Source organism: Carcharodon carcharias, chromosome 2 (genome assembly GCF_017639515.1).
Source record: "Carcharodon carcharias isolate sCarCar2 chromosome 2, sCarCar2.pri, whole genome shotgun sequence".
NCBI classification, from domain to species: Eukaryota; Metazoa; Chordata; class Chondrichthyes; order Lamniformes; family Lamnidae; genus Carcharodon; species Carcharodon carcharias.
Window position 1 is genome coordinate 194,782,069 of NC_054468.1, and position 24,999 is coordinate 194,807,067.

The 24,999-nt window shown below is 40.2% G+C and overlaps 1 protein-coding gene across 7 annotated transcripts; it reads left to right on the plus strand.

The window, feature by feature from the left end:
- The first annotated feature begins 150 nt into the window (after positions 1-150).
- si:ch211-51e12.7 (uncharacterized protein LOC336335 homolog) lies at positions 151-24,789 on the plus strand. 7 transcript variants are annotated; one of them, XR_005941974.1, is made up of 7 exons: positions 151-312; positions 3,336-3,373; positions 4,435-4,599; positions 7,936-8,082; positions 17,800-17,931; positions 19,876-19,950; positions 23,096-24,789. XR_005941974.1 is itself a non-coding variant. In XM_041180452.1 (6 exons), exons 1-6 carry the CDS (start codon positions 307-309, stop codon positions 19,877-19,879), a joined length of 492 nt encoding a protein of 163 aa, XP_041036386.1. In that variant the 5' UTR covers positions 151-306; the 3' UTR covers positions 19,880-20,123. The 7 variants fall into 7 exon arrangements, 4 of the variants coding, with proteins under 4 accessions (XP_041036386.1, XP_041036372.1, XP_041036402.1 ...); XR_005941975.1 differs by having other exon boundaries at positions 23,658-24,782; XR_005941976.1 differs by having other exon boundaries at positions 23,668-24,782.
- Positions 24,790-24,999: the final 210 nt, after the last annotated feature.

Sequence of the window (24,999 nt, forward strand, 5' to 3'; positions counted from 1 at the left end):
TTAAGGCCAAACTTGATCAATTCTGCCCAATGAGGCCGCGGAGAAATCTGGCTGACATAGGAATTATCCAATCAATGGGTCGTTTGGAGAGAAGGCGTTAACAAATGGAGAGCAATACACCAATCAGATGAGCAAGAGGGAGGTGGGATTCCGAGTGTCAAGGTTGATTGAGCTCAGGTGTAACTCGCCATTTTGTGGTCGGTGGTTACCGTTAGTTTGCTTCATTGGAAGTTCAAATAAACCTGACTCGAGGGAACTTTAATAAAAATAAAGAGTGCACCATTTACCTTTAATCCCACCTGCACAATGGAGGCAAGTATGCATCAGAGAGCGCCTTTTCTCATTCTATGTCGCTATCCGAGTGGTGCGGGAGTTACAGTCACGGCCAAGCTGCTTCTCAATCGGGTTCTTTGTGTTGAGCTGGAATCTCACTGACTGACCTTCCTCGGTCCTGAAAGTGTTTCAGACAAACTTTTCTCATATTTGACAATGTAAAAAAATACTGGATTTTGTGCAAATATCAGTAATACCATTCGTTACAAATATGAAATATTCTTCATTTTTAAAAAATCCCCCATTTATGTTAACTACAAAGCCGAGGGAATGTATTACTAACGGGCTCCTGTGCTTTCACACTCCCATTTATTCATGGTCTTTAAGCGTCAGGACAGCAACAGTAGGGTATGTTTCCCATCCCCTCATTCCTCAGTTGACTTCAACCTGATTCCTCTCACTGTGTTCTCTCTACGGCATTCCCAGTCTTCTGGTACATTTGCAGCTGGTGTACATGAAATGATCCTCTCACTTTTTAAATATAAAGGGATTGTTGTCGATAACCTAGAGTAAGACTTCAGGATTGGTGTGACCCCAAATTTCATTTGTGTCTCTTTTCTCTGCTTGAAAGAAAGCTGCTGTACCTATGTAAATAGATGATGTACAGATGCAGAAAGAACTCAAAAGTATCATTTTACACGCAATACTTGTTCAACAAAACTTCAGAATAATTGTGATGATTGAGTGACTTTATATAGTTACTCAATTTACATTCTTCAATAATAACATTAAACAATTTTACTGTTCTGTTATCTTTCAAAACCAATTATATACTTATGGCCTCTCTGTGATGGACATTTTTGCCCCACATCCCCACCCTAACCTTGGATACTAGTTGTGATAGTCTTATGATTTTCTTGGCCTCAGATTGAAAAGGTCATGCAGCTGCTTCTGACATGACCTCCTCTGGGCATCTCTCCAGTACCCGAGTCAGTGTAATCCCAATCCCTATTATGTTATAGTTTCTCTCTCCCGTTGCCACATCTCTGCGCTCTGTCTAGACTCATGCCAACCATTTTCTACTCCCTCATTTCCCTCCCCACTTAACTCCTAGTCATAATCAATTACCTCACTTGACCATTGTTAATGTTATGGCTTGTTCATTGAGCTACTGTCTATCAACTATCATTAAATCCACTTTAAAAACCTTCAGATTATCCATCCTCTTTAACTGCCTTTCCAATCTCTAGCCTTCCCCCCCTTTCTAAGGTCTTCAAATTGTCCCCAATCAACTCTGCCCCGTTGTGCAAAAACTCATTATTTGAATCCCAACAGTCCATCTTCTGCCATGTTTGCAGGTCTCGAGCCCACAATGACCAAAATCATTAATGACATTTCTATAACCATGATCGGTGATCCTCCCTTGACTTCTTTAATCTCTTCATAGTATTTGAGGTGGTAATTCATGCCATCCTTCAGTGAAAGAAAGAATCTGCAATTATATAATGCCTAAAGGACCTCACAATGTCTTAAAGGGCCTTATGACGAATTAGGCACTTATGGGGACATAGTCACTGCTGCAATTTAGAGAAATGTAGAGCCAATTTGTGCATCATAAGGTTCCTCAAACAGCAATGAAATAAATATCCAGGTAATCTATTTTTAATTATGTTGGTTGGTGTTCAAATGTTGACCAGGACATTTGGTGAACTCCCTCTTCCAATACTGTCTTTGCTTCTTTGTCCAATTGAAAGGGCAAACTAGGATTTTGTTTACTTTATCTCCTGAGAGCTGAAATCTTTGGCAGTGCAGATCGTCCTTTGTAATACTGCTTGATACTGCACTTAAGTAACAATGTACGTTATGTGCTCAGATCTATCAGTTGGGGCTTGAACCCACAAGTTTCAGAATCTAAAACAGACTGAAACTTAAAGGCAGTCTTTATTGCCCATGCCTAGTTTGCCTACCAGGTGGACAGATGGTGTCTTGTTTGACTTAAAGTTAAGCTTCAAGTTTACATCCTATCCATCACTAAGATGACCCCTTTCCACCTTTGCAACATTGCCTGGTTCTTCCCCTCTGTTCAGTTCCATTGCAACTGAAATTCTTATCTATGCTTTGTCACTATTAGACTCCATTTTTAACTGTCTCTTCGTTGCCTTCTTAACATCCATCATTCATCAACTGCAGCTTGTCCAACACTTAACTACCTATATTCTGCCAGATACTCGGTGCATCTAGTTCACCTTTTACCACCTTGCAATGGAGGAAGTTGGAGGCAGAGACATGTGATGATGCACAGGTGGCATGGTAGAGTGGGTATCATCAGCATACATGTAAAAGCTGATCTCATGCTTCTGGTAACATTACAAAGGAATAGTTTGTAAATGAAGAAGAGGAGAGAGCCAAGATTGAAATGCTAGGATACACCAGAAACAGATGTGCAAGGAGAAACCAGTTGAGACAATTGAATGTCTATAGTACAGTAGTAAGGAATTGAAAGAGCCAAGAGTAGTGCCACAAATATGAACTTTGGAGAAGAAAAAAAAGGACAATGGAGAGAGTTGACCATATTGATGGTAGTGGGTGGTTGAGAGGCATTCATTGGTCACAATAATGATGGATGTTGGTGACTTTGACAAGTGTTTCTTTGCTGTAAGAAAGATGAAAACATGGCTAAGGGCTTTTAACAGGAAGTGATGTGGGAGCTGGGAGGGTAGTTGCAACACAACAATGTTGTTCCAAGACTTTAGCGAGAAAGGGAAAGTTAAATATCAGTAGTTGGAAAGAATGAAATGATGGAGAATTGAGTTTCTGATGAGAATATTGGTAGTAGTTTTGAGAGATGTGGAACTGACTTGGAGGATAGAGCCAGGTTGATATTACTGACCATGAAAGTGAAAAGAAGTTGGGTGGCAAGAAATTGGGACAACACTCATTACAGTACAGGTATGAAGCTAGAAAGAGCATGTTTTTGTAATGGAGTTCAGTTGGGAGTTTGTTAATGTGTTGACATGTATTAAGCAAGGTAAATTGAATTTTTTTTAAATTTTGATTTGCAGGCGAATTTTGATGAACAGACTGGCAGTGACAACATTAGGTAAGCTAATGTGTGGGAATATGGCATTGGACTATTTAATATAAATAGTGAATTAGTTAAATGAAATATGGTAAAGATCCATTTGAAATAAGGTTTTGAAAAAGCTTCAACACAACAGGTTTAGAAAGTCATGGAGATATAGTCAATCAAGTGAAATTAGGTGACTGATTGTACAAGATGATATAGAATAATTTGTGACCAACTTGGAGTCATCACATTGCTGTTGTATGTTAATAGCATTAATGTCTAGATTTGGTTGCAGTAAAGGAACCAATCTCAATTGCTGCAGCCCCTATTGTATTATGAACATTTTGAAAAACTTTCAGCTCAATTATGTCATTTAATGAATGTTATGAACAATGCAAGTTCTCTTCTTTGATTTAATATCATCCACTCAAATCAGATTTTTGCTTTTGAACCACTGTTATTACATTCAAATTCCTGTTTGGGCATTTTAGTGGTTTATAAACTAGTTGTACTTCCTGTAAAAAGTTCTTGAGGGTGGGATGTTACAAACCTTATGATGATTGAGAATATATCATATTAGAAATAACATGGACATCCATAATGTATGAGGTGTAACAAGTTGAAAATTTCAACACTTCATAATGAACTCCACAAACTTATGCTATTCTAAGATATTTTGAAAACTAAAATACTTTATTTTTTAGGAATTTTCCTGTACTTTAAGTGAAGCCTTTGATTTCATATTAAATAATTTATTTACTGAAAAATACCTGTGAATCATAAAAGTAGTACTCAACTTGTTTCTTCGAAGCTAAATGGCTAAAATTGTGCATTTATCTGGTGGCCAATTTCTAAAAAGTATATTCAAGAAAATTGCATTTGGATATGAGAAAGGTTTAACTTTTTATGCAAAGATGGATAGTTGGGCAAATTACCTTACTAATTAGTTTAATTTTGCAATTGTGCTGGAGGGGCTTAATTATTAACAATTCAAGTCCTTGAACATTTTCTACCACATAGATTATAGTGCCATTTTATATTAAATATAATGTGTAGTAAAGAGAAGTAGAATGTAATACTACTATTTTGAGCAGGGGCAGAGGAGGTAAAGGAAGAGGAAAAGGTGGGCAGATGGCCAGAGGAAGAAGCAGCAGAGGTGTTTTTGGAGGACCTAAGAACCTAGGGCCACCAAGTAGAGGTGAATCATCTGGCAGATTTGGGCGAGGACAAGCAGCTGCTAATGGATTTGGCTCGGCAAGGTATTTCTCAATTCTTTCCCAATTTTTTTTCCCCTCCTATCCTTAAGATGATCATATTATCTGGGTACACTTCCAGAAGCAGTAGCCCTTCAGTGCTTCACCCAAGAGAATATTCTTTATTGGTGATCGTGGACATTTATGTATTGGTAGCATATTTGACTTGGGGGCCATCAAAGCCACTGTCAGCCTGCCTTCAGCCAGCACTCTTCATATGTGTATTTGCCAAAGATTACTTGATCAGAAGAGAGGAGTTGCCCACTCTTTTTTTCTCTACTCCAACTCAGAGACAAAAACTAATTGTGTTTGCACATCAACCAGCCCTAGTTATGATAGTATAATTCCAAACAGATCAGAGATCAGGCATGGTCTCAATGAGTATGCATTCCCTTGAGGAATAAAATCTCCACTGGAAAAGTGGTCCAAACATGGCTAGCTAGAGATGTTAAGGATAGTACTATATTAAAAGAAGAGGCTCACATTGTTGCTATAAAGAGTAGTAAGCCTGAGGATTGGGAGATTTTAAAAACCAATAAAGGGTGATCAAGAAACTGATAATAGAATGAGACTAAACAAGCAATAAATATAAAAACAATTTTTAAGAGTTTCTACAACTATTAAAAGAAAGATATTAGCAAAAGTAAACATGAGTCTGTTGTTAAGATGAGTAGTGAGAAACTTAGTTAATGTGGTGAGGCACAATACCTTTTCTGCCCTCTGTATGCAAAGTCATTTACAAGCAGAGGAAAGTTAATGGAACATAATACAGTCTGTGCACTAGAGCATTGTACTAACCTTTGGAGCACAAAATGCCTCCTTTTGTACCTTCTTCCTTTAACAAGCTTAAATTTACCTCCTTTCCTTTGATTGGCTTCCTTTACAATGGACCTCACGATACTTCCTTTCAATCATTTTCCATTGGTTCCCAGACTGATCAAAATTCTGCACATACACCTTTCCCTTGTCTGTTTTTATTTTCTCATCTGTTTTATTTTCTGTGTGAAAATTACACGTCTACAGTCTCAGGCACCTTCTTATTGTTTTGAGCTACTACATTCAGGAGCTGTCTTCTTGCTGACTTGCAAGCTCCAGCCACAATGACTTAATCAGTACACCATTGTTTAATTGAGCGGGTACACTATCTTGCAGTGTGATTTTTATATGCCAAACTGATCTTTAACTTTCTATCCACCTCTGTTGAGCTAATTTTAACTTCTCAATTACCTCTCTATCTCCCCTTCTACTCTATGTTCCAACAAGGTTCCTTAGAGGCAGAGACAGGAGAAATTATAATAGAAAATAAAGAAATGTTAGAGATGTTGAATAAATATTTTGTATCTGTTTTCACAGTAGAAGATACAAAAAACAATTGGGAACTGAGGGTCTAACTAAAGTGAGGAATTTAAAGGAATTAATATTAGTAACGAAAAGTTACTGGATAAATTAATGGGACTAAAATCTGACAAATCCACTGCATCTGATGGTCTGCATCCACTGGGTTTTAAAAGAGGGGGCTGTGGAGATAGCGCGTGCATTGTGTTTGACCTTCCAGAACTTCTTAGATTCTAGAATGGTCCCAGTAGATTGGAAGATAGCAAATGTAACTCTGCTATTCAAGAAAGGAGGCAAAGAGGAAACAGAACTACAGGGCAATTAATCTGATATAAAGTAGTAGTGGAAATCCTAGAATCTATTATTGAGGGAAGTGGTAACAAGACAGAAAATCATTATACGATTAGGTAGAATTAATACAGTCTTATGGGAAAAAAATTGTGTTTGACAAATCTATTCAGAACCCAAAAGAAGATTTGATAAAGTGCCACATAAGGTTGTTACACCATGGCTCATTAGATTGGGGGTAATGTATTAGCATGGAATGAGGATTGGTTAAAGTCAGAAAACGGGCCATTCTCAGGTTGGCAACTTGTAAAAAATGGAGTTTCACAACGATCAGTGTTTGGGCCTCAGCTACTTACAACCTGAATCAATGACTTAAATGAGGTGACTGAGTGGAATATATTCAATTTGCTGAAAGCTAGGAGGGAAAGTAAACTGAGGAGGATGCGAAGAGGCTGCATATAGATATAGATTGGTTCAGTGATTGGGCAAGAAAGTGGCAGATGGAGTATAATCTGATAGAAATATGAAATTATCAACATTGGTAGAAAGAATTGAAAAGCAGTTTTTTTTAAAAGGTGAGAGATGAGTAAATTTTGGTATTCAGAGGAACTTGGATGTCTTCGTACATAAATCACAAAGTTAACATGCAAGTACAGCAAGCAATTAACGAGGTAAATGTGTATTAGCCTTTATTGCAAAGGGTGTTGGAATATATAAGGTAAGGAAGACTTGCTTTAATTATACAGGCCTTTGGTGAGACCCCACACCTGGAGTACTGTGTTCAGTTTTGCTCTCCTTACCTCAGGATTTGCTTGCCTTTTGAAGGGATGGAATAAATGTTCACTAGATTGGTTCCTGGGATGTGAGGGTTGTCCAATGAGGAGAGATTTGAGTAGAATGGGCTTCTATTCTTTGGCATTTGGAAGAATGAGAGGTGACCTCGTTGAACTGTATAAGATTCTTAGAGGGCTTGACAAGGTAAATGCTGAGAGGCTGTTTCTCCTGCCTGGGGAGTCTACAACTGTGAGTCATAGTCCCAGGATAGGAGGTCAGCCATTACGACCGGTACAAGGAGAAATTTCTTCAATTACAACGTTGTAAATCTTTGGAATTCTCTATCCCAGAGGGCTGTGGATGTTCAGTCTTTGAGCATATTCAAGACTCAGATTGATCATTTTTGGTCACGAAGGAAATCATGGGATAAGGATGGAAATGTGGAGTTGATGTAGAAGATCAGCCATCATCTTACTGAATGGTGGAGAAGGCTCAAGTGACTGTATGGTCTATGCCTGATTTGATTTTTTAATATTCTAATGGTCTATATGGCACACAGGCAAGCCAATGAATCATTGTTTTGTGTCAAGGAGAATAATGGAATCTTACAGCAAAGTAGGAGGCCATTCAGCCAAATGTACAGGGTGTTTTGATTCTCCATCCAGATCGCCGAAGTTTTTAACATTCCCCATTATTTTAATTGTAACATGTAAAATACTTAAAATGATATTTTGTTAGAGTCGATTAGAGAGAGATTCAGAATGTTCTTAGTTGATTGCAGTAAGAACAGCAAGTTCTATCTTCTTCGTGCTAACATCCCTCATTTAAATTAACAGGAAAAAGATGGTTTAATTTTAACAATGATTTTATGTGCAGTTAAAATTGTTAACTTTATATTAATTGTATTTGCTCATTTGAGAGTTAAAATGCAGCTTTCTGCTTTAGACGTGGTATAGGAAATACTAGAATGCGCCCCTACCCAGATCCTCGTGGACGAAGAGGACCACCTAGATTTGGACTGCCACTTACGAGCGGAGGGATGGAATGTCCATTTGGTGGACAAGGAGACATGTCTTTTCCTCCTCCTCCAAGGTAAAGGACTTGCAAGTTTTGATAGGAAATAGGAAACACTTTGGTGAGAAACCCTGAGTCAGATCTCGTGCAAGCACTTGACTGGAACATTTGCAACATAAACAGTTATTGATACATTACTAGAGAGATTGAAATCTTTAAAGCTGGTAGATAGTAAATGGATGAAACTGGGATATTGCAAACCGTAATTTAACAGAAGATGGTGTTTAGAATTCTAATCTTTACACTGCAAAGTCAGTTGAATTATAAGGATTTCTCCTTTTGAATGGGCCATCTTTCATGCATTATTAGGATAATTTTGCCTCTACGAACAAAATAAGTTGCATAAATCAAAGGAGCTTGTATGTTGTTTCCTTTTTAGGCAGGTGAGCCCTACCATCCAGGATCTTGGGCTTTATAAATAGAGGCATAGAGTGCAAAAGCAATAAGGTTAGAGTTAACCTTTAATATAAGACTGGCTTGACTTCAACCAGAGATCAATTGTCTCAGGATTTTGGATTTAGGAAGGATTGAAGGAATTAGAGAGAGTATGCAGAAAAGATTTGAGATCTGTTCTGGGGTTGAGGAACTTCAGTTATGTGAATAGATTGGAGAAGCTGGGGCTGTTCTCCTTAGAGAAGAGAAGGTTGAGATGAAATTTGATAGAGGTACTCAAGATCATGAAGGGTTTGGACAAAGTAGATGGGGTGAAACTGTTCCCATTAGTGGAAGGGTTGGAAACCATATACCACCAATTTAAGGCAAAAGAACCAAAGGTGACATGAGGATAAGCTTTTTATGCAGCAAGTCGTTGGGATTTGTAATGCACTACCTGAGTTTTTTGTTATTCATTTATAGGATGTGGGCTACCCTGGCTGGGCCAGCATTTTTATTGCCCATCCCTAATTTCCCTTGAGAAAGTGGTTGGGAGCTGCCTTCTTGAACCGCTGCAGTCCATATGGTGCAGGTACACCCACAGTGCTGTTAGGAAGGGAGTTCCAGGATTTTGACCCAGTAACAGTGGAGGAACTGTGACATATTTCCAAGTCAGGATGGTTAGTGACTTGGATGGGAACTTCCAGGTGGTGGTGTTCCCATGTATACACTGCCCTTGTCCTTCTAGACGGTGGTATTCATAGGTTTGGAAGTTGTTATTTAAGGAGCCTTGGTGAATTCTTCAGTGCTTCTTGTAAATGGTACACACTGCTGCTACTGTGCATTGGTGGAGGGAGTGAAGGTTTGTGAATGTGGTGCCCATCAAGCGGGTTGCTTTGTCCTTGATAGTGTCGAGCTTCTTGAGTGTTGTTGGAGCTGCACTCATCCAGGCAAGTGGGGAGTATTGCATCAAACTCCTGACTTGTGCTTTGTAGATGGTGGACAGGCTTTGGGGAGTCAGGAGGTGAGTTACTTGTCGCAGGTTTCCTAGCCTCTGACCTGCTCTTGTCGCCACAGTATTTATATAGCTAGTCCAGTTCAGTTTCTGGTCAATGGTAACCCTGAGGATATTGATGGTGGGGGATTCAACAATGGTAATGCCATTGAACGTCAAGGGATAATGGTTAGATTCTCTCTTGTTGGAGATGGTCATTGCCTGGCACTTGTGTAGCGTGAATGTTACTTGCCACTTGTCAGCCCAAGCCTAGATATTGTCCAAGTCTTGCTGCATTTGGACATGGACTGCTTCAGGAGTTGAGAATGGTGCTGAACACTGTGCAATCATCAACGAACCTCCCCACTTCTGACCTTATGATGGAAGGAAGGTCATTGAAGAAGCAGCTGAAGATGGTTGGGCTGAGGCCACTACCCTGAGGAACTGCTGCAGCAATGTCCTGGAGCTGAGATGACTGATCTCCAACAACCATAACCATCTGCCTTTGTGCTAGGTATGACTTTAACCCTGATTCCCATTGACTCCAGTTTTGTCGGGGCTCCTTGATGCCACGCTCAGTCAAATGCAGCCTTGATGTCAAGGGCAGTCACTCGCACCTCACTTCTGGAGTTCAGCTCTTTTGTCCTTGTTTGAACCAGGGCTGTAATGAAGTCAGGAGCTGAGTGGCCCTGTCGGAGCCCAAACTGGTGAGCAGGTTATTGCTAAGCAAGTGCCGCTTGATAGCAGTGTTGATGACCCCTTCCATTACTTTAGTGATGATCAAGAGTATACTGAAGGGGCGGTAATTGGTTGGGTTGGATTTGTCGTCCTCTTTGTGCATAGGACACACTTGGGCAATTTTCCACATGGCTGGGTAGATGCCAGTGTTGTAACTGTACTGGAACAACTTGGCTAGGGGCTCGGCAAGTTCTCGAGCACAAGTCTTCAATACTATTGCCAGAATATTTTCAGGGCCCATAGCCTTTGCAGTATCCAATGCCTTCAGCTAGTTCTCGATATCATGTGGAGTGAATTGAATTAGCTGAAGACTGGCATCTGTGATGCTGGGAAGAAGGTCCCCAGCATCGGTCAGCATTGTTGCTACCGAGCCACTTTTGGAGGTGGACTTTGAAGTCCCCACTCAAAGTACATTCAGCACCCTTGCCGCTCTCAGTGCTTCCTCCAAGTGGTGTTCAACATGGAGGAGCACTGACTCATCAGTTGAGGCAGGGTGGTACATCATAATAAGCAGGAGGTTTCCTTGCCCATTTTTGACCTGATGCCCAGAGACTTCATGGGGTCTGGAATTGATGTTAAGGACTCCCAGAGCAACTCCCTCCCAACTGTATACCACTGTGCCGCCACCTCTGCCGGGTCCATTCTACCGCTGGGATAGGACGTACCCAGAGATGGTGATGGTGGTGTCTGGAACAATATCTGTAAGATATGATTCCCTGAGGATGGCTATGTCAGGCTGTTGCTTGTTTAGTCTGAGACACAGCTCTCCCAATTTTGGCACTAGCCCCCAGATGTTCGTAAGGAGGACTTTGCAGGATCGACAGAGCTGTATTTTCAGTTGTCGTTTCTGGTGCCTAGGTTGATGCTGGGTGGTCCGTCCGGTTTCGTTCCTTTATTGGGACTTTGTAGCGGTTTTGTACAACTTAGTGGCTTGCTAAGCCATTTCAAAGGGCATTTAAGAGTCATCCACATTGCTGTGAATCTGGAGCCACATGTAGGCCAGACCAGGTAAGGATGGCAGATTTCTTTCCCTAAGCGATATTAGTGAACCAGATGAGTTTTTACAACAATCAACAATGGCTTCCTGGTCATCATTAGACTTTTAATTAGTGATTTTTATTTTAGTTGAATTTAAATTCCACTATTTGCTGTGGCAGGATTCAAACTCAGGTCCCCAGAGCATTACCCTGGGCCTCTGGATTACTAGTCCAGTGACAATACCATTACGCCATTGCCTCCCTTGGGGGTGGTGTGGGGGGATTGGGGGGAATGGAGGCACATTTAATCATGACTTTCAAAAAGGAGTTGGATATTTATCTGAAGAAATCCAAAGGAATAAGGCGGGTGCGTGGGATTAGCTGAGTTGTTAGAGACCTGGCACTGAGATGACGTTCTAAATAGCCTCCTCCTGTAAGCATTCTACAATTCCATTCTGTTTCATTTCAAGCTAAGTTTATGCAACCTGTCCTCATAATTTAAACATTCAAACTCTGGTATTGTTCTGATGAGCCCATGCTTTATCCTTCCAAAGCCATTTCTTAGATTCAGTGTCCAGAAATGAATGCAACACTGCTATGAGCCCAGGCTCTGAACAACCAAAGCATCACTTCTTTACTTTTGGATTCCAACCCTCTTGAGATAAAGACCAACATTCCATCAATGTTTTTAACGGGACAAGTAAGAATAATACAGGAACTTTAAACTTTTATGTGTGTCTCTGCAGAATACTTATTTCATAGTGATGTCCCCATCAAGTGCCTTCTGCTAATTGCTTGTTGTTCAAAAGCCTTTTTTTTTTGTTGGGAAATAATTTTTGAATTTTGAAATAAAAAACTGGGTAGTAAGTGTACAGCAATCCCATTTGCCTTGCAGGTATTTCCTCTTCAGATAAGTATTCAAAATATTCTAGTAAGACTTGAAGTTGCTAGACAGCCTCAGCTTTGCGGAGGTATATCACTATTTAATAGTTTACATTAACTTGAACACTAAGGGAAGAATTTTCCCTGCCCACTCGCCAATGCGTAAAATGATGCAATTCACTCCATGTCTATCACAATGTCCCTAGCTAGTGTTCTACCTCCATTTTTCTGATCTGAATCTGACCTATCTGATCCTACTCCTGGTATCCCATCCCTCTGCCACACTGGTTTAAATACTCCCCAACAGAACTAGCTGCATTTGGACACACCTTCCGCACACATGGTCACCAGGGACGCTGGAAGTGCCCTCATTTCCCACATCCTGCAGGAGGGGCATATCGCGGGTCTGAGTTCTCCTGCCATGACGTCCCTCTCGATTAAGCTAGTTAGTCCCTTAAAAAATACGCTAGCATTTTTAGCCTTATTTATGTTAGCCAGGAACCTTGTTTCTTGACTAATTATACTTGTACAGTACTACTCTACATTTTTTAACTCCTACCTCAGTATTAAGCAATGAATTACTTTAATAGATTGAAAAAAAATCTCACCAGGATTTACTCACCAATCAGCTGCCTTTTTTTTAAACCCATTTTCAGAAGAGTGTCCCTCGCAGGCCTGGTGCACTTTGGATACTGATGGGGGGGATGGTCTCTCAGCCGAACGCAGCAACAACTAAATTCACGGCACCATGGGTGGCTCTGCTGCTCAGAGGGGCAGGATGGAAACAAGTGGCAGGGCAATAGTGATAGGGGATTCAATAGTTAAGGGCACAGACAGACGCTTCTGTGGTCGCAAACGTGAATCAAGGATGGTATGTTGCCTCCCTGTTGCCAGGGTCCAGGATGTCACGGAGCAGCTGCAGGACATTCTGGGGAGGGAAGGTAAACAGCCAGTGGTCGTAGTACACATTGGTACCAAGGACATAGGTGAACTAAGGGATGAGGACCTGCAAGCTCAGTACAGGAAGTTAGGAGATAAATTAAAATGCAGGACCTCAAATGTAGTAATCTCAGGATTACTCCCAGTTCCACGTGCTAGCGAGAGCAGGAATAAGAGGATTGACCAAATGAACACGTGGCTGGAGAGATGGTGTAGCCAGGAGGGATTCAGATTCTTGAGGCACTGGGACCGGTTCTGGGGAAGGTGGGACCTGTACAAACCGGACGGGCTGCACCCAGGCAGAGCTGGGACCAGTGTCCTTGTGGGGGCTTTTGCTAGTTCTGTTGGGGAGTATTTAAATTAGTGTGGCAGGGGGATGGGATCCCAGGAGTAGGATCAGATAGGTCAGATTCAGATCAGAAAAATGGAGGTAGAACATTAGCTAGGGATGTTGTGATAGACATGGAGTTACAGGAGAAGCAAAGTTTAAAAAGTGTCCAGCAAGGGAAATTGACAGGGTTAAACTGTTTATACTTCAATGCAAGGAGTATTACAAACAAGGTAGATGAGTTAAGGGCACAGGTAGACACATGGCAGCAGGATGTCATTGCTATAATGGAGGCCTGGCTAAAGGAGGGACAAAACTGGCAGCTTAATATTCCTGGTAATAGAGTCTTCAGACACGATAGAGTCGGAGATAAAAAAGGAGTGGGGGGATGGGGTAGCACTAATGGTTATAGAATCAGTTCCAGTTGTGAGAAGGGACAATACACTAAATGGGTCAACAAATTAGGCTTTATGGGTTGAGCTTAGAAATAAAAAAGGGGCAGTCACACTACTGGGAGTATACTACAGACCCCCAAATAGTGAAAGGGAGATAGAAAAACTAATATGTAGACAAATTTCTGCTTGTAAGAACAAGAGGGCAATAATAGTAGGAGACTTCAACTATCCTAATATCAACTGGCATTCAAACAATATAAGGGGCACTGAGGGAGAAAAATTCATGCAGTGTGTCCAGGAAAATTTTTTCTACCAATTACTGACAAACCCAATGAGAGGAGATGCAATTCTAGACCTAGTCTTGGGGAACAAAGAAGGGCAAGTGGGTGAAGTGACAGTTGGCGACCATATCGGGGACAGTGATCACAATTCAGTTAGATTTAGCATTACCGTGGAAAAGGATAGAGATAAGGCAGGAGTAAAAGCCTTGAACTGGGGGAAGGCAAATTTTGCAGAAATGAGAAGGGAATTGGCTGAGGTGGACTGGACAGCACTGCTGGAGGATAAAACAGTGGAAAACCAGTGGGAAGCACTAAAAAGCGAGATCCTATTTGTACAAAGTAGACATGTCCCCTACAAAAATAAGAGTGGTACAGCCAAATCTAGACCTCCCTGCTTGTCTAGGGGAATACAGGGGTAGATCAAACAGAAAAAGAAAGCGTACGATAGGCACAAAGAACTAAGCACTGCAGATAGCCTAGACAAATATAGGAAGTGCAGGGACAAAGTATAAAAGGAAATAAGGAAATCAAAGAGAGGGCATGAAAAAAGATTAGCATGTAAAGTTAAAGATAACCCAGAGATGTTTTACCAATACATTAATGCTAAAAGGTTAGTTAAGGAAAAAGTGGGACCTATCAGAGATGAAGATGGAAACTTGTGTGTAGATGCAGAGGCTGTGGGAAGGGTTTTGAATGAATACTTTGTCTCTGTGTTTACAAAGGAATGGGAGGATGTAGATATAGTAGTCCAGGAGGAACACTGTGAGATTTTGGACAGGATAGTCATAAAGAGAGAGGAAGTACTCGAAGGGTTGAAATCCTTGAAAGTTGATAAGTCAGCAGGACCAGATGGATTGTTTCTGAGGCTGCTGAAGGAAGTCAGGGAGGAGATAGCAAATGCTCTGAGGATGATTTTCCAATCTTCACTAGATTCAGGGGAGGTACCGGAGGACTGGAGAAATGCAAATGTAGTTCCATTATTTAAAAAGGGATCAAAGGAAATGCCAAACAATTATAGGCCACTTAGACTTGCATCGGTGGTGAGCAAATTAGTAGAATCAGTCCTGAGAGATAGGATTAACTGTCATGTGAAAAGGTATGGACTAGTCCGGGATGGTCAGCATGGATTTGTTAAAGGAAGGTCTTGCCTCACAAATTTGATTGAATTCTTTGAGGAAGTGACAAGAAGGTTTGATGGAGGTAGTGCAGTGGTTGTTGTTTACATGGATTTTAGCAAGGCATTTGACAAGGTCACATGTGGCAGATTGGTCAGGAAAGTAAAAGCCCAAGGGATTCAGGGTAATGTGGCAAACTGGATAAAAGGTTGGCTTTGTAACACGAAACAAAGGGTAATGGTCGATCGATGCCCTTGCGAATGGAAAGTTGTCTCAAGTGGTGTTCCACAGGGCTTGGTGTTGGGACCCTTGCTGTTTGTGTTATATATTAACGATTTGGACGTGAACATGGGGTGGGGGGCACAATTGGGAAATTTGCAGATGACACAAAGATTGGCTGAGTAGTGGATAGTGTAGAGGATAGCCATAACCTCCAAAACGATATAGATGGGTTGGTGGAGTGGGCGGTATAGTGGCAGATGGATTTTAACATAGAGAAATATGAGGGCATACATTTAGGGAGGTCAAACAGTTACAGGGATTACACAATAAATGGGAATATACTAAGAGGGGTAGATGAAGTGAGAGATCTTGGCGTACAAGTACACGTCTCTGAAGGCAGCCGTTCAAGTAGACAAGGTTGTAAAGAAGGCATATGGAATGCTCTCCTTCATTGGCAGAGCGACAGAATATAAAAGTAAGGATATAATGTTGGAATTGTATAAAACACTGGTGAGGTCACAACTGGAATATTGTGTGCAGTTCTGGTCACCACATTACAGGAAAGATGTAATAGCTCTGGAGAGAGTGCAGAGGAGGTTTACAAGAATGTTGCCAGAGTTAGAAAAGTGTAACTACGAGGAGAGATTGGATAAGTTGGGGTTATTTTCCTTAGAATAAAGAAGGCTGAGAGGTGACTTGATTGAGGTGTACAAAATTCTGAGGGGAATAGATAGAGTGGACAGGATAAAATTGTTTCCCTTGGTGGAGAATTCTAGAACCAGGGGACATAGATTCAAGGTAAGAGGCAGAAGGTGTAGGGGGTACATGAGGAAAAACATTTTTACGCAGAGGGTAGAAGGTGTCTGGAATTCACTGCCCAAGTTGGTGATAGAGGCAGAAACTCTAAACTCTTTTAAAAAGTACCTGGATCTGCACCTTAAGTGCTGTAAGCTGCAGGGCTATGGGCCGGGTGCAGGAAGGTGGGAATAGGAAGGGCACCTGGGTGTCCTCAGGCTGGCATGGACAAGATGCACTGAATGGCCTCCTTCTGTGCTGTAACTTTTCTATGGTTCTATGATGTGTGGTGGAATGAAGGCGGGATGAGGTTTCATGAAGTGTTTTAAAATCTAATAAAAGTTTATACTTTTATTCTTTGACATGTCCCAGCTCATGTGATAGTGTCACATAAGGGGACATGTTTTAAAAGTGTTTAAAAACCTTTATTTAAAACTTTAGCACTGAAACAAATCTTCCTGAGGCACCTCTGTGCCCCGGGAGATCTCTGTCCTCTTTCGCACGCTTGCGCAAGAGAGCACAGGGAACCTCTCAGGGAATCCCCCCCACCCGCACAGGGAGCACTCAGCGCTTCCAGGCGAGCATTACGCTGGGCGGGCCCTAATTGGCCCGCCCACATAAAATGGCGGCGCATCCCCGATCAGGGGTGCCAATCGGATTCGCGCCTGCCTCCGCCCCCCACAAACCCCCAAAGGGGGAATTTCTGGCCTAAGAATGGATTGGAGTTGTTTCAGTTATAACAAGTACTGAACTTTTACAATTTTTATCTGTACTCGTACTGTAATAGTTGTTGGGAGCAGATTGTTGTGATATAATGCAAATGTCCTTAAACTTTCTGGTGAAGTAATTGAAAATACATGTCTTGCAAGGAATTTTAGCAGAAAAGCTCTGTACTATTACTTAGAAATGAAAATTTTAATATTTTTATTACGAGACTTATGATGAGATTGGGGCTTTTTACATGTTCCGACTCCCAAAAGTCCTTGCCCTCTGTAGTCTTGTCCAGCTGCTTAGATCTTCGTCTTCACCTTGGTCCTAGTTTGAATAAATATGGGCAGAATCTTCTCCCTGTTGGGTGGACTGGTCGGGAGCAGGCGCAGAGCCAATCACTGCCCAAGATCGTCTGCGCGCCAACATTTTACGAGGGCAGGCCAATTAAGGCCCGTCCAACACTCGGCACTACCTGTGCAGGAGAAGGGAGTCGGGGCCTGCGCTCGGTCGCTGCTTCAGGGAGATTAAGTTCAAATTTTAAGTTTAAAATAAAGTTAAAAATCATTTACACATGACCCTCATGTGAGTATCATATGAACTGGGACATGTTTATAAAATGTTTGAAATTTTTTATTTATTCAATAAAACCTTCATGAAACCTCATCCCGCCCGTGGATGAGGTCTCATGCAAAACGCGAAGGCCGCTTGGACCTTCGCCTGCCCGCCAACTTTAATTTGTTTAATTAGTTTATTAATGGCTTTAACAGGCCTTTGATAGTGCAGTGGGCGCGCACCCGACTCCAGTGTGTGCCTGCAGAACAAAAGATCGGAATGACACGCAGTGACATCGGGCCGCACGCCTGATGTCACTGCGTGTCATTTTACGCTTTGGTGAGCAGGGCCCAGCCCCGCATGCCAAAGAAAAATTCTGCCCTATGTTTTGATTTGCTTTCTGTGGTTGTTAGCATTTGATAATTATCTTTCAGATTTAGGGGTGGTGGTCCTCCTCCACCACGATTACCAGTTCCTCCTCCTCCAGGACCAATGTGCTTCAGAGGAAGACCCCCCTTCATTCGAGGTAGAAGCATGCAAAGAGGGGTTTTCTCGCCTCAGAGAGGGTAAGTCGAACTCAGGCTCTTTGTGGGACCATTTTCCCAGAGTGCTGTAAATTTATTTTCTCTAAGTTAAACAAAATACTTGGATCTGATTTTTGTAATTAGCCCTTATTTGTAGTGAGTAATTTTTTGGAAGCCTATAAAAATCTGCATGTCAAGAATGTTTCAAATGACTATTTAGCGTATAAGATAATTAAAGTAGCATAACTGTTAGAATTTTTTGTAACAAACTTTATTTTTTTTAATGAAGAAAAGTACACCATGAAACAAAAAATTGTGATTTTATCCTTTTACACAGCTTTCACAATGGACCTGGTGCGCCGCTGCCACCTCCGCCACCTGGACGGGGCCAGAGATGGCCTGGACCGCCAGGTGGCAGACACTTTTAAAGCCACTTACTGTTAAATTGTATAGTGGGGTGGACACAAAAAGTTTTTTGATGGCCGGACTAGGAACAGCAAATAGTAATGCTGGCAAAGAAACTTAGTTGAGACTTGTCAACAATATTTGCAGCAGCCCTCATGCACCAGATGGCACAAGCCATACAAATATATATTTCTGTGACTCCTTGGACTTTCGAAGCATTGTTTTATATAAGCTGTATGGACTCCTTTTGGTGCCTCATGCACATACAAATCTTGAATGATTAAATAACCATTCATGTTTTATGTCTAGATGTCTCAGCTGCTGAGATCAAGCAGTTATCTTTGTAAAGAATCATGAGTCAACTTTTAGCAGTTTGAAAATATTTTTGTGCAGCTATTTTAGCTTGAGTGGCTGTGATTGTTTTAATAATGTTGTTTGTCTGGAAATATTGCTTGTGCATCCTTATTTTATAGAAGTGAAGTGTTTTTAAACTTGAAAATACTGAAAGCAAGTAACACTGTAAAGTAAAAGTAGTTAATGGCTGGTTGATTCCATACGTGGAAAAGAAAATTCACTGTTTAAGTTTTGAACTGTTAGAAAAACTAAATAATGTAATTGAAGTAAATGTGGATTAATGTTACTTTCTGAACCAGAAAGAGCATAATGAAAAACTCCTGAGGAAATAAAAAAATATTTAAAACAGTTGTGAATTTCAAAGGGTTTTAAATTTATTTTCCCAAAATATATATACAATACAGCTTGACCCTTTTGATTTTGTTATTAAACAATAATTGAAGTGTAACATGTTATGTTTGAGACACAAAAATGTTAGACAGTTAATGTATCTTAACTACGTTCATTTGAATATTTTAATGAAGTAATGTATAGTAACTTTTACCATATATTCATATGAATATTCTAATGAAAGTGTTATCAGTACTTGCTATAAAAAAAATTAATGAACAACTGTAATTCTTTCTAATGTTGCCATTTAATGGCAGAAAAACATAGCGTAACGACGGAAAAAAGTATTATGGAACAGAGCCTGCCATCTTCCAGGATGATCACAACCTAACTTGCCAGTAAAGCAGTTCGTTTAACAACGAACCTTGCTAGTTCCCTTTGTGCTGAGGGCTGAATTCTATCTTCTGACCAGTGTGCAGTTCAAGTTAACCTTAGGCTAGCCCTACCCTGGGTCTTAAATCCGCAAGCAGGAATTGTATGTACGAAGAGACAATAATTTGTTAAGGTATGGTTAACTAAATTTTATGTGGGCATGTCCCACTACATATCTGGCTTCCAGTAATATATTAATATTAAAAGGTAGCATTAGAAGAGATTAATATTTTAATTTATAGACCAAACCGTTGAAACAAGATCTGTGGGTAATTAAAATGTAACGATCTTGATGTTGTGCAATTTAAAACTTGCCCTTATAAGTTTTTTATGCCTTTGATGCAATAAGCCTGTTAACCAATTTTTCTAATTTTCTTCTTCAACGTTGCATGTGATTGTTAAATTTGATTTTAATCACCACCTTTACCGTGGTGCAAGATTGATGCTGTTGTTGTCTCCTGAAAGGTAACATAGGTAGTGCACCCTGTGTGGCCTACTGGTGATGCTGAGACTACTGGGAAACTTGAGCACTGAATTCAGGTGAGAAGTTTTTGCATAATCGTTTTCTTTATTTACTGATGTTACCTAAATTGGTGCAATGTTAGAAGCTATTATTAAAGAAGTTATAGCAGGGCACTTGGATAAGCTCAAGGTCATCAGGCAGAGTCAACATGGTTTTGTGAAAGGGAAATTGTGTTTAATCAACTTATTGGAGTTCTTTGAGGAAGTAACGTGCTGTGGATAAAGGGGAACCAGTGGATGTACTGTACTTAGATTTGCAGAAGGCATTTGATAAAATGCTACATCAAATGTTATTGTGGAAAATAAAAGCTCATGGTATAGAATGTAACATATTGGCATGGATAGAAGATTGGCTGGCTAACAGGAAGCAGAGAATAGGCAAATATGGGTCTTATTCAGCTTGGCACGATGTAACAAGTGGTGTGCCACAGAGATCTCGAACTGTTTGCAATTTATATAAATGACTTGGATGAAGGGATGGTTGCCAAATGTGCTGATGACACAAAGATAGGAAAGAAAGTTGTGAAGAGGACATAAGGAGGCTACAAAAAGATGTAGTTGGTTAAGTGAGTGGACAAAGATCTGGCAAATGGGGTATAATGTGGGAAAATGTGAAATTGTCCATTTTGGCAGGAAGGATAAAAGAGAAGCATATTATCTAAATGGTGAGAGATTGCAAAGCTCTGAGGTGCAGAGGAATCTGGGTGTCCTTGTGCAAGAATCACAAAAGACTAGTACGCAGGTACAGCAAGTAATTAAGAAAGCTAATAGAACGTTATCATTTATTGTGAGGGGAATTGAATACAAAAGTAAGGAGGTTATACTTCAGCTGTACAGAGCACTAGTGAGGCCACATTTGGAGTATTTGTCACTTTATTTAGGAAAGGATGTAAATGCATTGGATGTGGTTCAGAGGTTTACCAGACTAATACCTGGAATGGGCGGGCTGTCTTATGAGGAAAGGTTGGACAGACTAGGCTTGTATCCACTGGAGTTTAGAAGAGTAAGAGGTGACATATAAGTTCCTGGGGGGTCTTGACAGTGTGGATTTGGAGAGGATGCTTCCCTCTTGTGGGAGAATCTAGAACTAGGGGTCATTGTTTAAAAATAAGGGGTTGCCCATTTAAAACAGAGATGAGGCGAAATTTTTTCCCTGAGGCTCGTGAGTCTTTAGAACTCTGTTCCTGAAAAGGTGTTGGAAGCAGAGTCTTTGAATATTTTTAAGGCAGAAGTGGATAGATTCTTGGTAATCAAGAGGGTGATAGGTTATCAGGGGTAGGTGGGATGCAGATCTCAGGTTATCAGATCAGCCATGATTTTATTTGAAATGGCAGAGCAGGCTTGAGGGGCTGAATGGCCTACTCCTCCTTGTTCGTAAAACTATGTTGCTTAGCCCAATTGTGAAGTGGCTGCTGTACTTTAAATTGCTGTTCTTGCAACAAAGAACTTAATTTTAAATGTCACAATGACTCAGTAGGTAAATTCACTTTGTGGTTTGATGCTGAGCCATACAGACAGTGATGATCTCAGATTCGATCATTGGTCTGTGCTCAAGCAGTAGTGAAGCACAACAGTTGGCCAGTGTTCTTGACCAGAGAAGTGAGCAAATAACTTGGTTTATTACTTCTGATTGCTGTACAGTGGCCCCGTTAGAAAATATCAAAGTTGTCAGCAACATCACCGGGTTGTAATTTAGAGTGCACCAAAAAGCAGAGATGGACATCAAACAGTAAAAGAATAAATTTAATAGAGGAGAAAGCATGCTTGACGATATGGATTTTAAGCTTTTTAAAGTGGGAGGAAGGTAAAATTATAAAATTGTTTTGGAATTTGAAGGCAGCATAGTTAAGGATGAGCTTCTGATAATAGAGTGGGGACAACGTACTAAACTGGGAGTCAGAGAAGTGGAGAGCATGGAAAGGGATATGTGACTCTGCCCAAAGATCGCTCAGACAGGGCAGTGGAGGAAATTGCAGATGAGATAGTCTAGATTTATTAGAGCACAGATAGCCATCAGAGCTGCACAAGGATAAAAGCGATGGTTGTATGATAAAGAAAGATGTTGAGTTTTAGATGAGCTGGTTTGTAAGTGATCATATTGGAGTAGCCAATGAGAACACAGAAGTTGGTTCGCTGGGTGGAGGCGGCATAGATTAAGGTTTTGGAATCTTTGGGGCAGACCATAAGCAAGCAGTTGTGGGATAAAAAGCTCAGCTCAAAGTCAAACAGGAACCTGAGATTGTGATTCAGTCCTCAGTCGGCTGTGGAGTTGGGTGAGTCTGCACCAAATACACACAGGTGCAGGTTTGAGGTGTTTTAATTTTGCCAACCTTGAGCCGAGGAAAAGTTGACACATCCAAAACTGAGATGTTGGGTGACAATGAGATTAGGCTTGGCTGAGTTATCCCCAGCAATCTAGTCTACTGCCAGTTACTTTTTGGGCTGACATGAAAATGGCCACTTAATAGAAAAAAATAAGAGAAACAGATCACACATTATAAGAGAGAGCCAAAAAAGTTCTACAGTTGTGTTAATAAAGGAAAGGTCAAGGATGGTTGGCTCATGGGTGATCTAGTGGTTGTAATCAATTTAGATTTTCAAGGCATTTGTAAAAGGTCCTCACCTGATACAAATAGGGAAGGTTAAAGTTTATGGCATAGATAAATTGTCTTGCCAGATTGAGCTTGGACCTAGCAGAGGGCAATGATAGAGCGCAAGTAACCAGTTATGTTTCACGGACACCTTCGAGGATGCCTCTTATTCACATTATTTATGAATGATATGGAAAAGGACATCTAGTTTAGTAGTTTTTTGTTACATTCACTGATGATACAGAACAGCTGGCAAGTAATGAATAGAAAGATTGATCACTTGCAACAGTTATGTGAGATATGGCAGATAGTCTTTAATGTGAAAAAATATAGGGTAATATAGAAACAGGCAATAATAAATGTGTATGGCAGGATGGGGCTATTAAGATAAACTAGTGAGAACTGTGGGATTGGAATTCATTCATCCCCAGGAATGCAACAGCACTAAATACTTGGAAGAGTAATCCAGTTAACAAAAAAAAGTAAAATTAGTAATATGGCTGAGGGATGAACTGAAAAAGATGATTTCCATTGTAGAGATAGCAGCAACATTGACATTTATTTCCACCTAGAGATCTAGGGAAAGGAACTTACGAAAGTAAGGAATCAACTGTGGAGGTTGAGAAGTTCATATTGGAGCATACAGTAGCTGCATGGACCAAATGGCATCCTTTCCACTCCAACAGTAGTTATGGATTGTACTAAGAGGCGACAGGGGCTTGTGGAATCATATCATAGTTTGATTGTCATTTGGAAGGGAGAGGAAAATAAATGGGACAATTTTGCTTTGTGCATTTTGTTTGGACAAGTATCTCTTCACAAAAGTCATAGGCTGTGAATCTGGAACACGTAATGAATGAATGTATATAATTATTTTTTTAAATAAATAGATCTGTGAGGAATTGCATTGTTTTAAATTATGGAATAGCTAGATAGTAATATTTCCATCCACTGGTACTTTTTGAGCTAAAATCGATACTCTGGCTGCTTCACAGCTTTGGAAATAAAAGTGAAACTTTCTCATATTCTAATATTTTGTGTTTGGATAACCAATTTTTTTTAAGCTTCTGATAATAGTTCAATCTGAAGTTGTAAAGACTAATCTAATTGATACTATTTCTGATGTCTTCTGAGAGTTTGGCAGGAACACAGTATCTGTGAAGATGTCGCTTGGACTTGCAAGAAAAAGATAAGATGGTCTTCTCTGTTTACCACACTGCTAACTGCTCATTACCATTTTTCATTGCATGTAGTCAGAAAGAAAATGGGCATTGTTTGCACGACCCTCCACTGGCACCCCATCCAAAAATAAACCACATAGTATTGAACTTACTGTGGGGTCTAGAAAGGTCCCAAGTTCGTGTGGCAGCAGTGGGAGCAATATTAGCATCCCAGATTATGGAGAGGAAAGCAGTTAGTCTTGACTGTTTTCTGGTATTACTTCTTATGATAGATAGATGGGTTTTAGCTTGGCTATAGTGTGTGACTATTCAGAATCCAAAATTAGGTACTGGAGGGTGACAGTGCCAATGGAAAACTAGAATGGGCAATAAATGCTGACCTAGCCAGCAACGTCCGCATCCTGTGAAAGGAAAAATAACTTTGTTGAGAAGTAGATCGGGGAGAAAAACAGAGAAGAAACCAAATTACTGCACATTTGAGTGCAAGGGATTAATTAGATGCATAAAATAATACTTGAGTAAATTGGAAACATTTCACAAGAGAGAGATTTGTTCAAAGTGAGAAATAGTACAGTCACGTATTGAAAACATTAATGATTGGCAACATTGTAGCGTACAAAGATCAGAAAATTTCTTCTGTTTCTTAAATTGAGTGAAAAAATATTTAAAAGAAATGTGAACTACAAGGCTTTTTTAAAATAAATGCAGTAAAAATTCACTCTCCAGTGCTTGACAGATATTGCTTGGCAAGATTAAAAGAATTTGAAATGAAATAATATGCAGCTGAAAGAAGCACTGAAGTTGCTTTTATGATGAGATTCTCTGGCTGTCCAGTTTACTGGTCTTGATTTGCATTTACCTGGGTTATGTTGCTGCACATATATACTAACTCAACAAACTTGTGGAACTAAAATGTTAAAGATAGTGAAACATTAACAAAGACTCTGAGTCCATGAAATAATTGCAAATGTACATTGTTCAACATTTTACAAAGCCTGATTTCAAAATATTATCAATTCAGAGACTCACTGATTATAGTCTTTAAATTTTAAAATCTAGAATTTACTGTAGGGGATGTAAATTACAGGAATCTTGAGTGATTTCTCACCTACAGTGATTAGTTTCCCTTTCAGCTAATAAAATGCATCTTACATAATCAAAAATCATCAAAGCAAAATATGTTGCGAGTATTTATCATAACTGTTGCTTGTTAAAAGTGTCCAGATGTTAAATGATTAATGTGATGCTACTTAAATTGTGTAAAGATGTACACAATTTGAGGGATCTAATTAAAT